We start from the raw sequence: 12,540 nt of genomic DNA on the forward strand, positions 1-12,540 counted from the left end.
GCAAGAGCTTCAAGCACCCCAAAAGGCCATCCAGGCGGTCACGGAGCTGCTCCGCGAGTCCAGGAAGGAGCACTGCTCCTGTGTTAACGCCGTGACGAACCAGTGGGCTCCGTGAACTAATCGGTTAAATTCCACAGTCAGTCAGCAACTCGGCTGCCTTCATCCACATTCCCGCGTCAGGGATTTGCTTGAGGAGCCGTGTCCTGCCCTGGGCGGGGGGGCAGGCCACGTGCCTGGTGCAGAGGCTATATACATGCCATGAACGTAGGAAATGCAGGTTTATAGGTACAAATATACAATAGGAAATAGTATAAAGGACTTACATGTAAAAATACCTTCCTTGCTTTCCCCTTTTCCTAATTCACAAAAGCAGGCAAAGTTTCCTATTGCTTGCAGCACTCTCTGAGAGCGCACAGAACTGGCTAGTGCAGTGTTAAACCTGACAGCCCACATGTTGAAATCTTCCTAGGACACATTCTAAACTTAAAGCATTCATTTAAATGCAGTTTAAACAGAACTCGCGTGTTTACTTGAATTGTGCTCGTATTACAAATGAGCCCGCTGCAGCTGAGAACTTCCCATGAGAGCAACCTTGGAAATACATATTCTGGCTGGAGGTGAGTGTGCTTCATGCACTCCCCTCCTGATTTTTCTGATGGAAGGAGAGCCAAGGGTCCCGTGGCCGTGGTCTCAGGCTGTCTCCGTGGTGGTGCCTCTTGGCTTCCACCTTGCAAGTTAAACGGGACGGGAGTTTGTTCTGCCTTTGCTTCTGGAGACCAGTGCGAGCACACGTTTAGATAGAATTAGAGCGATGTCAGTGCGTGGCTAGGTAACAGCACACGAAGTGTCCGTGTGGTTAGATTAAACTGTTGAGAACATGTCTGGCAATAGCAGGCCAAGAACCTGAAGCACACCCTGCGAGGACGCTGAAGGAGTAAGACGTGTTCCCACCTAACGCCAGGAGTGAATCCCTGCTCCTAGGCAGGGTGACCTAGGCAGGGCACATGCCCTTTCCCTGCCCGTCCCTCCTGCCGTGTGTGCCGAACAGCCTCCCTTGGCCATGTAAAGCAGCAGAAGATGAAAACCACGAACTGTTCGGGGCTGGCAGTGCTGGGAACAAAAGGGCCTGACACGGAGGTTTTGTTCTGCCGTTGCATCTCGCAGCACCCCGCTATCTTGTTTGCTCTTCACATGACTCGCCACCGGGTCCTTGCTATCTGCCTGGTATTTTATGTTCCCCTGGGTCAGATGTTGGGCTGGGTGACGCCAGGTTATTAATATAGCGTGTCACATTTTATCCCGACGGACCGGCGCAGAGGGAATACCCGTTATTTCCCTCCCACCCTCTGCCTGTAATCTTGATCTTTTCCAGACGCTCCCCGGGGCCGGCAGGCAGGCAGCGCGCGCTCCGGCTCGCCCCGTGACTGATGGCTTTCTTGGACACCGGCCAGTTCCGAGTCCGCAAACACATTTACAGGAAGGTTTTCTAACCTGGGAGCTGGCAGATTTCGTACCGAAGGGAGGAACGAGCCCGATTTCTGCCGGAGGGCAGCAGCAGCCCAGGAAGAGAGGGGCAAAGGTTCAGAAGCTGCACTTGAGCCCGGCCGGGGCGGGCAGGTGCCCCCAGCAGCATCTCACCCGGGGCAGGGTTAAAAGCCCCGGGGGCTTTCAGCAGCTCCCCACTCATCGCAGGTGTTTTCTCTCACGTGTTTCATCACTCAAACCAAACAATTTGCTTGTCTCCCTTGGAACAATTCATCCGTGCGTGCCGGTTTCTGGTTTTGAAACAGTTTGTGTGATTTTCACACAATTCCCTTTTTTTTTAGTGGGCCCGTTCTGCCCTTCGGCTCCTTCTCCCGGCTCACCCTCCTTTAGCTTACTACAAACCTCCCTGGACACAGTGATTCCTCGGGGTGTCTGAATTCCATGAGCGGAAGAAAGGAGCTTTAATTGCGACGGCTCTGAGCCTTAAGCCGCAGTCAGATACGGTGATTTTGTGTCGTGCCTACACGTTTGTGCTTATTCACACCGAGAACTTCACCCACTGCATTATCGGTAACGGCGAGCGATTGCGGCGGGCTCTGCACTCCTTTCTTGCTAACCTCCAGGTGTTTATGGCCGCATTGCTGCGTTGTTTTGCTACAGGCCTCGATGGCCGATGGCTGCATCTAGCTTCTTGTCCTGGGGGCCGCGCGGGGTTTGCCTCTGTGCTCTCACGTCTCCGTCTCTTTTGAACAGAACAGCCTTGTGATTTGCGGCAAGTGACCCCGAAACAGCGATTCCAGCAAGTGCTTTGCAGCACGGAACAGATCTTCTAAGAGACTGTGAATTAAGTAAGACCAAAAAGAGCCCTGCAGCGGGTCTCGGGAAGGTTTGCAGGTCTAGAGAAACCGAGGGTGTCACTACGGGGTGTTTCGGGTGCCAGCAGCGCGCTCTCTGCTGCCACACCAGAGCTTTTGAGAAGCGGGGCATGGATGAGCCGGGCCAGGCACACGGCTGGAGCCCTCCGAAGGGTCTGCGGAAGGACCGAGCTTCCGTGAGTGTTTTGCCATCACCACTGTGAGCTTCCAAGTGTTTTGCCATCACCAGCTGGCAGGGCCCTCAGGACCGACACCGGGGCTGTGCCGTGCCCAGGAATCCCTCGCTTTTTCCACCAGCGTTCACTGCGTGAGCGGGCCCATCACGTTCACGAGGGCATTGCCCAAACGCCTCCCGCACGCCCACAGGCTGCCCTGAAGTGTGGCCGCTGCACTTGGCCGTTTGTTACGTGCAGTGTGTGTTGCTGTTGAGCTCAGAGATGACAAGTGCAGACATTTGAACGATCTGAAGCAAGTGAAATCTGGCTGAAACGGACCCAAGCAGATTAATTACTTTTGTGGAGGGCTGAGTATCCGAAGGCTTTAACAATCTGCATACCATTCGAGGACATTTTTGTTGTCCTTTTGCTGGCGGGAGCACAGACACCAGTTACAGGAGTAAATCCAAAAATCAGGTCAGAGTTATTTCATCAATCAAGCGAAACGGCTGGCCGCGATCCTTGGGGCAGCAGCTTTCCACGCAGTCCCCGGCTGACTTTCGGTCATTGCGGATGGGCTGAGGGAGGTTTAATAGGTTAGTGCAAAAAAATGGTAAATCTTAGGGCTGACTGAAAGCCTTCTCTGGCTCAGCTGCTCCGCGGCTTGGTAGCTGGGGTGTTTGCGGAGGGAGAAAAGCCCTTAGGAGGTGGCAGTGCTGCCTGGGCAAAGAGTGGTCGTGCATGCTGCCATTGCACACACCCGTCGTGCACGCTCCCGTCGTGCACACGCCGGCCACGCACGCACCATTTGCATTTTCATTGTGCTGGTAATGAAAGTAGGGAGGGTGTCTGCTGTGTTTGACCGTGCCCTGTATTTCTGAGAGCTTGATGGCAGCGAGGCAGAGTAAGATGATAACGTGGCCGGGGATGTGCTTCGGGAAAGCAACAACTGGTTTATGAAATTCAGGATTCCTTCTGTAGGGGGCTTAGCCAGCCACATGGTGTTAACTTGTTACAGGATAATGTCAAGCTACTTATCTGCAGTAAACATGAAAGGGATTAGGTTTCTTGGAAGCCTCCTCGCTAAAAGAAAATCCAAACTCCTTTCTGCCTCCCTCGTGCACTTCTCCAGCCGCACCCAGGGCTGTTGCAGCCCCACCAGAGGCTGCAGCCATGGGCACGCTGTGGGGCACGCCGTGGGGCAGGCTGTGGGGCACGCCGTGGGGCATGTCGTGGGGCAGGCTGTGGGGCACGCCGTGGGGCACGCCGTGGGGCACGCCGTGGGGCACACCGTGGGGCAGGCTGTGGGGCAGGCTGGCTTCCACTGGTGCCACTGGGGAAACAGGAGCGAGGAGAAGCTGCAGACAGCCCTGGTAGCTGTGAGTTTGGGGCAGTGTTTGCATCAGACCCGGGGCAAGGAGGTGGCAGAAGGAGCCGCCGGGGCTGTGCCCACCCCTCTGTTCTCCTCCTGGGCCCGGGTATGGGAAGCTGCGGGGCAGGAGAGCTGCTGGGAGGTGAGCTTCTGCGTCCAGACACCACCAAGTCAAAGAACACACGTTTTTTGCTGTGTAATACCCACAGAGGCTCAGTAAGGCGTTGCAGCAGACGACAGCTTGTGTTAGCAGTGCTCCAGCAAGCCCCGGGGGATGTTCTGCGCCAGGCGGCGGCGATGGGGGCACGGGGAGCTCGGGAGCCACGTTTCAGGGGAACGAGCATTCAGGCTCTGGGGATAAAAACCACTTGGGAGCCTCTCCAGGGACACACCTGGTGAGGGATCCGAACGCTCAGGAGGCCCCTGAGCAGCAACGTGTGCTCGTGGTGGGTCCTCGTGGTGGCACGGCTTGGCTCCGGACCCTCCCTTGCTTTTTGGTGGAAAGGTAGGGACCCAGACCCACCCGGGTCAGCTGTTCTCCTCCTGCCCAGTTTACCCAGTTGCTCCTGAGCCTGGGCCGAGCTGGGAGCGGCCACCTGCTCCCTTGGTGGCTCAGGGCCGCAGGTGCAGGATTGGGCCCCCCGGTCGGCGGAGCGCCGTGCCCATGCATCTGCATCGGCTGTCAGCGTGCTGGGTGCAGGCGTGCCCAGCCCGCGCGCCCGAGCCCGCTTTATTAAGCGCTGGTGGTTTCAAGCACAGCCCTTCCTGCGCAGGAGATCGTTCAGAAAACCCAGCAAGCTGTTCCGATAATGGGAAACAGGTGCACGAAATTAGATAGCAGGGAGAAGCGGCCGTGCTTGTGCAGATCTGAAGATGTAAGAAACATTTCTTCATTGTTCGCGGTGTTCGAATTCCAGCTGAATGTCTTTGTGCCAAGCAGGGTGGTGACGATTGCGAGAGGATCTTTGTCATTAGCAGAGTCTGCCCAAGCGTCCCGAAACGCCGTGTTTTGGAAATCCATTCGATGCCGTGGTGAAGGTGGGGCCGTAGCCAGAGGCTCGGGGCTCCTGCCTCAGGGGTGAGCCCGGGAGAGCGGAGCAGATGGGCAGCTCGGGGAGAGTCAGTGCTGTCACCCCGGGGAAACGTGTGAATTCCTCGTCCGAGCAAAGCCCACGCAGCCCTGCCTGCCCGGCCCCGCAGGCTGAAATGCGCCTGCCCTTGTGTTTTATGTTACGGATCTAGAAGCAAAGCGCGAGGCTGCGTGGCTCTCACGGTAGCCGTTTGGCTTGCAGGCTCTATTCAAATGCCTGTGAACCCCAGCACAGCCACGGAGCTGTTTCTGTGTCTCAGCCTTAACGCCGAGCTCCCCACGCACCGAGGCTCCCGGAGGGAGCACGTTTGGGATGTCGCCTCTTCCTTGTGCCGGTTGGGCTCTTCCCCCGTGGCAAAGGTCTGCGATATTTTTAATGCGGAGAAATCGTGGTCGTAACCGCCAGGCTGCGGGATTTGGGCGGGGGGGGGGGGGGGGTGGGATTGCCTTGGTTCATTTTGTTTTCTGGCTAGCTGTGTCCACGGCTAAGCGTGACTGCTGCCGGCCTGTTGTTGCACGTTTCCTCCGTTCGCCCTCCGTGCCATGAAATCCTTCCACAGATCTCCGGCCAGTGCCGCCGGCTGCTCGGGGAGCGAGCCGCAGCTAACTCCTGCCACCTGCTGCCTCCCTCCTCGCTCTTCACTTTATCCGCATCCTGCTTTTCCTTCCGAACAAGCGCGGAGGGATGGAGGAGAGAGGCCCGGCCACCACGGCGAGCACCTCGCTGGCCCAGCCGTGCCACGTTCACGTGCAAACCAGGACAAAAAGGGGCAGTGCCCGCCCTCCGAGGGGATAACTACAAAATCCTGACGAGCCGTCGCTTCTGGCAGGGGGATCCTGCGTTAACTCCAGCGGTGGCTGAGGACTTGGCTGCCAAAGCACCGGACCTGGCCCAAGGAATGGGGAGGGGTGGCGATGTTTGGTCCTGAGAGACCGCAGAGGAGGGAAGGGAGAAGAAGAGGGTTTGAACTTCTCCCACCCACCTCGAGACAGAGAAGCCATACAAAAGCAGATGGAGGTGGATCCCCTCCATCCTCTGCACGTGCTCCACTACTGCCGCGTAGTCTGTGCAAAAAGCCTTTTGCCAGCAGGGCCACCAGAAGTGGCTGTGCCCAGCGAAACGCTCAGGGTTACCTTGATGTGGATGTCCATTTGTGTCTGTAAGCTTCGTGATAGAGGGCATTTGTGATAAAGTGGTTTGAGTAATCAGAATTAATTTTCTGAGTAGCTATGGATTAATTATCAGCTGGTAGCAGTTTGTAGATGCCATAGTTACAGCGCTGAGTTTCTTCCGTTAATTATTTTGCGGGCAGAATTAAAGTGTACTCAAGCAGTCGTTGGTAAAAGAGCAGATTAAAAACAAACAAAAAAATAAAAGAAAATAAATGAATTGAGCCAGGAGCTTTTGACTCAATGGGGTGAGTGGGGTCGCCAGCAGGATGAAACGGGGACAGGAGGAGTGGGAGCAGGGCAAGGGGAGCACGAGGGCTCGGCTCCTGCTGCAGGAGGGAGCCTCAGGCTTCCAAAGGCACGGGAACATGTGCTGCACGCACCCTTCACTCACACGGCGTGGCCGGGACCTGGTCGCACATCTGGGGAGTGCATCGGGCAGGGGGCAGCGGGGGCGACCCGCTCAGTGGGCTGTACCAGGGGCGTCACTGCTGGGGCGGCCAGCCTGACTTCAGCCCCAGGCCGCAACGGCCAAGTTCTGAAAGCATCAGGAAGTGGGTGTAGAATGGAAACGGTGACGGCGGGTTCGGGTTTTCTCTTCCAGCCCTCCCTTGTGCGGCCCAGCTGTTTGAAATTCGCTGAAGTAATTTCTCAGGATGGCTGGGATGGGAAGCGGGGCTGAAAAGGGAGGCTGGCGGCTCCAAACGCGGGTGCCCTGTCCTCGCAGCTCCTGCAGGATTTTGAAACCTTGCTCCAAACGTGGACGAGGACAGCGTGGTGCTGCCAGCGTGTGGTTGTACGGTGCAGCACCTTTAGTCCCCGTGAGGTTTGCGAGGACTGGGGCGAGATTTGGCACAGCCGGCTCGTGTGCGCTGTGCAAGCGTGGGGCGAGCTGCAGGGCCCGGCACTGGTGCTCAGCTGCTGCAGGCTGAGAGCACGCGCAGGGGACAGAGCAGGGATGAAGCCTCGAGGGGAAATGGTGCGTGTTAAGGCAAAGCCCTGCTTGCCTGCGATGGAAATACATCGGTGGGAGCTGCGGTGAAGGCAGCGCCGCGTCTTCTGCACTGCGCGAGGGACCCGGTGTGCTGCATCGAGGTGCTGCACCTGGGAGAGCGTGACAAAAATGGCTTTTGGTAGGCACGTGTGACCCGATCTGTGCTTTGTTCGCAGCTTCGATGTGGAGAATGGCCCGTCCCCAGGTCGCAGCCCGCTGGACCCGCAGGCCAGCTCCTCCTCGGGGCTGGTGCTGCACACCGCCTTCCCGGGGCACAGCCAGCGCAGGGAGTCCTTCCTCTACCGCTCGGACAGCGACTACGACTTGTCGCCAAAGACGATGTCCAGGAACTCCTCTCTCCCGAGCGAACAGTAAGCACAAGCTCGGCTCACGTCGTGTTTCACTGCGAGTGGGAGCTCTGCGTGTCTTCCCATAGTCCCCAGCACGCCATGGGTGGCTCTCACAGCCCAAGCGCCCCAGCCAGGTGCTCTCACAGCCTGCCGAGGCACGACGTCCTTTTTCCCATCGCATCCTTCAAATGCTCCCCTTTTCTCCACAACCTGGTAGAAGAGCTTTCAAAGCCGTGTCGTGAACTGAAAGGGGATGTTAGCACGTGCCCTTCTGCACTTGTTTTTCTCCGTTACGCTCTCACCGAGCGTTCTCGGCGCCTGGTTAACATCACCACGCGCCATTAGCCTGGAAAACAGAAATACGACCGTACGCATATTTACAGTATTCCTCTTCTCCATCCCGTTTTCTGTCATGAGTTGTTTGCTAGAACCGAGTGAAAAATAAAGCAGAAAGCCGAGCCAGATGGTTGGCTTGAGAGGATCAATATAACTCAGAGCACAAAGCTCAAACGAATGTCCGGGATTTGCAGCCCTTTATTTTAAAAGGCAGTTTAAAGTTTTAAAGTGACCATTAAGCTGTAAAAAAGTGCTCATAAAAACGCCCGGCTGTTAAGAAGGCCCTACAGGTTTTGCCGTGAAGTAGAAATCTAGATAGCAGCAGGCTCCGTTATGAGTTCCCCTGAAAGAGAGCATCCCTCCGTGCAGCCAGCGCGCCGCCTCTCCCTGCTTTCCAGCCGCGGTCAGGTCAGCCCCGCACAGCAGGAGCTCGGCCCGCTCTGCGCTCAGTTTGGGGAAAAATAGATCCCTTTGTACGGGATTTATCACACAGACACAAGTGCTCTGTGCACTATTGCCAGAAAAAAAAATCCTTCCTATTGAGGATGACGGTGGCGATGGATTTTTCTCAGAACTTGTGCTCAAATCTTCCATGATGAAAATGGCCGGGCGAAACCCGGCGTTTGAGTAACATTAAAGACTGTGACACAAATCAACAAAAGCCAGGAAATTCAAAGCCGACCTTTACCCAGACCGTGGCGGGTTTTTCCACCGTGCCGTGAGTGTGCTGCCTTCGCTTCGAATTTCCTGGCTTTTACTGCTCCGCGTTACCAACCCGAGCGATTGTTCCAGCCGGGCTTGCTCGTGGACCCTGGCCGTGCCCGGCGAGCCGAGGCCTTCCCAGCACCGGTGGTTTCGTGTGGTGTCACACACAGAAAGGCTGCACGGGCTGAAGGCTGTGTTCTGGGTGCCGGGACACCTGTGAAATGCTCCTTGGGGTGACTGAAGCGTTGCTTGGGGTACAAATTTGTCAAGAGTGCTCGGGGCTGGGGTTGGGTACGAGCCCGTGGGCCGGCGGCGTGCAGCAGTGCCCCGCTCTGCCAAACGGGTCCCGCACAGGGTCCCCGTCCACGCGGGGTGCTGTCCAGACGACTGACACGGCCGTGTTCTTGTTTCCCCCCCAGGCACGGTGATGACCTGATCGTCACACCTTTCGCCCAGGTGAGTCGGGAGCCCGCTGCCTCGCGCCGGCTGGGGCCGCGTTGGGTCGGAGAAGCGCTGACGCCTGCTTCTGCTCGCCCTAGGTGCTGGCGAGCTTGCGGAGCGTGAGGAACAACTTCACGCTGCTGACCAACCTGCACGGGACGGCCAACAACAAGTAAGCCGAGGCTTCGCCGAGCCGAGCCGGGCCGGGGCCGGGGCCGCCGCTGGTCCCTCTCCGCCCGCCTGAGGGCGCCCGGCGGCAGGGGCTGGGCCGGGAGCCCGGGGGAGGCCTCACGACAGGGCTGCGAGGGGCTGCAAGGGGCTGCGAGGGGCTGTGAGGGGCTGCGAGGGGCTGCAAGGGGCTGTCAGGGGCTGCAAGGGGCTGCGAGGGGCTGTGAAGAGCTGTGAAGGGCTGTGAGGGGCTGCGAGGGGCTGCAAGGGGCTTCAGGGGGCCGTGTGGGGCTGTGAGGGGCCGCGAGGGGCTGTGAGGGGCTGCGAGGGGCTGTCAGGGGCTGCGAGGGGCTGTGGGGGCTGTGCCGTGCCCCCGAGCACTAAACCAGCCCCTTTTTGGCTTGGTTGGTCATCCAGCTCAACCCGGGGTGCTGGCTTGTGCTACCTCAGGCGTTCACCAGGAGCACGGGCACCGGGAGGAGAGGCTGGCGGTGGATGGTGACGCCTGGCATGGCTGTGGTGGCACCGCACGGGCACAGCCGCCCTGCCCATGCCACCGTCACGTCCCCGCGGTGTCCCTTGGTGGCAGCGGCTCCAAACGGGACCAAACTTAACGGCTGCTTTCACACTGAACAGGAGAAACCCTGAAACTGGAGAAACAAACTCCGTCATCCACCACCCTCATTTTCCCTTGGCCGTTTACAGTGCGCCACTGTCATTTTCTGCCCGGCTTTGCCCCCGGGGAGCCGTTCTGCCCCACACCACCACCACTCGTCCCTGCAGATGTCCTGCTCTGAGACCGGCGGTACCGGCTGCTCCGAGCCCCTCGCGGCACCGGGCACACCGCCCCGGGGCCGGCACCCGCCACCACCGCTTTGTGTCTGCCGGCACCGTCCTGCGCTCCACGCACGGCCCGGCGCTTCGTTTGGGCGTGAGGTTTTCCTCCCATTGATTGCTGTTGGCGAGTTTTGATCGGAAACGCAGCGCCGCATTCCAAGATGGAGGTTAAGAGAAAAACAGATGGCTGAAAAAAATAGATCCTTTTTTTTTGTTTTGTTTTTCCGCTTTGCTTTTTTGAATAGTTCAAGCATTTCATTCCTAATGAGGAATCTGAAATTGGACGGGGCCGGAAGGAAGCGAGGGCGTAACCTGTAGGACACAGAGGCATCTCGCAGTGTCCTTTTGAAAATATTCCCAGATTTGATTGAAGTATAAAGTCATTTGCCCAGCCAAAGTAAAAGTCATTAAATGTTTAAGCCATTATGTGCCAAACATCCAAGTCCGTGGCGGAATGTGCTTCCAGGCGCTGCGGAGCTTCCCGCACAGTTTCCAAACAACTCTGCTGGGTTACGGCCGTGCTGCCAACTCATGATTTTATCAGATGTCTCATGATATGTGGTATTTTTCTTAAACTTCTGCTCTGGGGATCATGAGAATCTCAGCTTTTCTTTAACCCTTCCTCACCCCTCCTTTTTTCCTCCTCCTCCACCCCCTCTGTCCCAAGAAAGAGGTTGCTGTCCCACTTATTTACAGAAATGCTGGAAAATATGAATCTTAAGGATTGGGAAAAAAAAAAACAACAACCAACAATGAAAAACAAGACCTCTTTATTTTTTTGGACTTTAACATCGGGGTTTTTAAGACAATTTCCTGCCTGGAAAAGAGGAGAGCGTGATTAATGGTTGCTGAGTGCCTGAGTTTGGCAGATGCGGCCGAGGACACGGTCAGAAAGCATCCGGTGCCGGCTCCCCGAGATGCCCATCGGCAAGGAAGAAGGAGTGGGAGGCGGCAGCCACGTGCCCGTGGTGACCCAGAAGGGGCAGTGGCGTTGAGATGCAGATCTCCGGGGCTCCGCTGCCTGCGCCCTGCCTGCTGTGCCAACCAGGATGGGCCCGGCCGGACGTAACTCGAGGGTGCTGGGTGCGGTGCCGTTCCCTGTTGGGGCTCTGACACGGGGAATACCCTTATGAGTACGAGTTCACCCCTCCCTGCCCCCCGAAGGCACGTCTGTGCACCTCGGCGCGGCGGTGGAGGTACCTGGAGCACGGCTCTCCAGACGCTGGAAGCGCTGCAGCCGCAGCGCGGTGTCCCCGCCGAGGAGTTTCTGTTTTCGAAAGATTTCAAGATTCGGATTTTCAAAGGCTCAGCACGGGCAGGTTGGGGCAGGCTTTCAGAGAAGTCAGCATCCAACGTGCTGGGCTGAGCCCTTCGAAGAATCTGTGGCCCATGGTTCCCTCCAGAAAAGCCGAGCCTTTGAGATCCCACCCAAAAGGCGAGTGCTGCGGCCGCCGAGCCGCCGCTCGCCGCAGCCCTGCTCGCCCTCGCCCTGCCGGCAGGTGGGGAGGCCAGGACCGAGGTTCTGGAGCAGGACCCTCGCTGCGTTACTCAAACACGGATCTTACCTGGCTAGCGAGGCCTTCCTGGAGCACTTCTGAAGAACCCCCTGGAGCTAGAAGTGCAGCAGAATCGAGCTGCTCGCTTGCTTTGATTTTAGCTTCAAAGGAGAGCTGGCAAATAATGGATGTTTCGGTTCAGTGGCTGACTCAAAAAATTGGGGTTAGGAGGTTGTCTAAGAGGGAGCAGGGGGAAATCCGGCTTCAGTTAAAACATATCAGAAACTTCTTTGGGAAGACAAGCACCAAGTTTCACTTCTGGTCAGCCTGAAATACCACGTTCAATCCCAAATGAAGTATTTTTATTTTTGCGTTAACTCCTTTTAACTTCTTTTAACTAAAAAAAAAATAAGTCTATTTTTTTAAAGTAAATTATGGTTTTCACATGAAAAAATAACCATTTTGTTTGGCAAATGTCACAATGAAATCATCTGGCATCTGTCACAATGAAATCACCTGCACCATTTTCCCAGTCCTGCTTGCCAAACTTGAGCCGATTTTTCAGGTAGCTCTTGATCCTTCTGAAATCCGGAGTTTCCCGGTGAAAATGTTGCTCCCAGTTGAGAAATGTCACTCGGCTTGGTTTCAGAGCTTGCGCTAGTGACTGCAGTGTCTCCTTACTCGTTTCCAGGTGCCACTCAGGCTGTTGGCTCTAGGATTTAAAGCCTTGTACTGTATTGGGATAACAACTGGCATTACCTCAGGCTCCAGTCCAGCCTTTGTTGTCTTTTGGCCTCGATTCTGGGACCCAGCGAGCCCTGCAGTCACAGAAACCGGCCCTTGCTGACCTCTGGGCGTGTTTTGACCACGAAGCTGCCACGGCAGCGTGGGACGGTGGCACATCTTTTCTGACATGCGTTCTTCCTAGCATGTGTGTGTGCTTCGCCAGGGGACAGGACACGTTTGGGTTTTTCTGACAGATGCGTTGATATTGCTCATTAACTGCCAAGTCGTTTGAAAGGGTTTGGGGATCTTTCTTACCATGGAAAAGGACTTGTAGCTGTGG

At 56.7% G+C, this 12,540-nt stretch overlaps 1 protein-coding gene across 2 annotated transcripts in view; it reads left to right on the forward strand.

Annotated features, from left to right (window-relative positions):
- The window catches only part of LOC118170662 (cAMP-specific 3',5'-cyclic phosphodiesterase 4B-like), a 145,407-nt gene that overhangs the window by 113,130 nt on the left and 19,737 nt on the right, over nt 1-12,540 (forward strand). For both annotated transcript variants that reach the window (XM_035333083.1, XM_035333082.1), the window contains exons 4-6: nt 7,318-7,512; nt 8,952-8,988; nt 9,072-9,142. In XM_035333083.1, coding sequence (XP_035188974.1) covers nt 7,318-7,512; nt 8,952-8,988; nt 9,072-9,142 — 303 coding nt within the window. The remainder of the gene's footprint in view (nt 1-7,317; nt 7,513-8,951; nt 8,989-9,071; nt 9,143-12,540) is intronic.

The sequence above is a fragment of the Oxyura jamaicensis genome, chromosome 8 (genome assembly GCF_011077185.1).
Source record: "Oxyura jamaicensis isolate SHBP4307 breed ruddy duck chromosome 8, BPBGC_Ojam_1.0, whole genome shotgun sequence".
Classification (NCBI taxonomy): Eukaryota; Metazoa; Chordata; class Aves; order Anseriformes; family Anatidae; genus Oxyura; species Oxyura jamaicensis.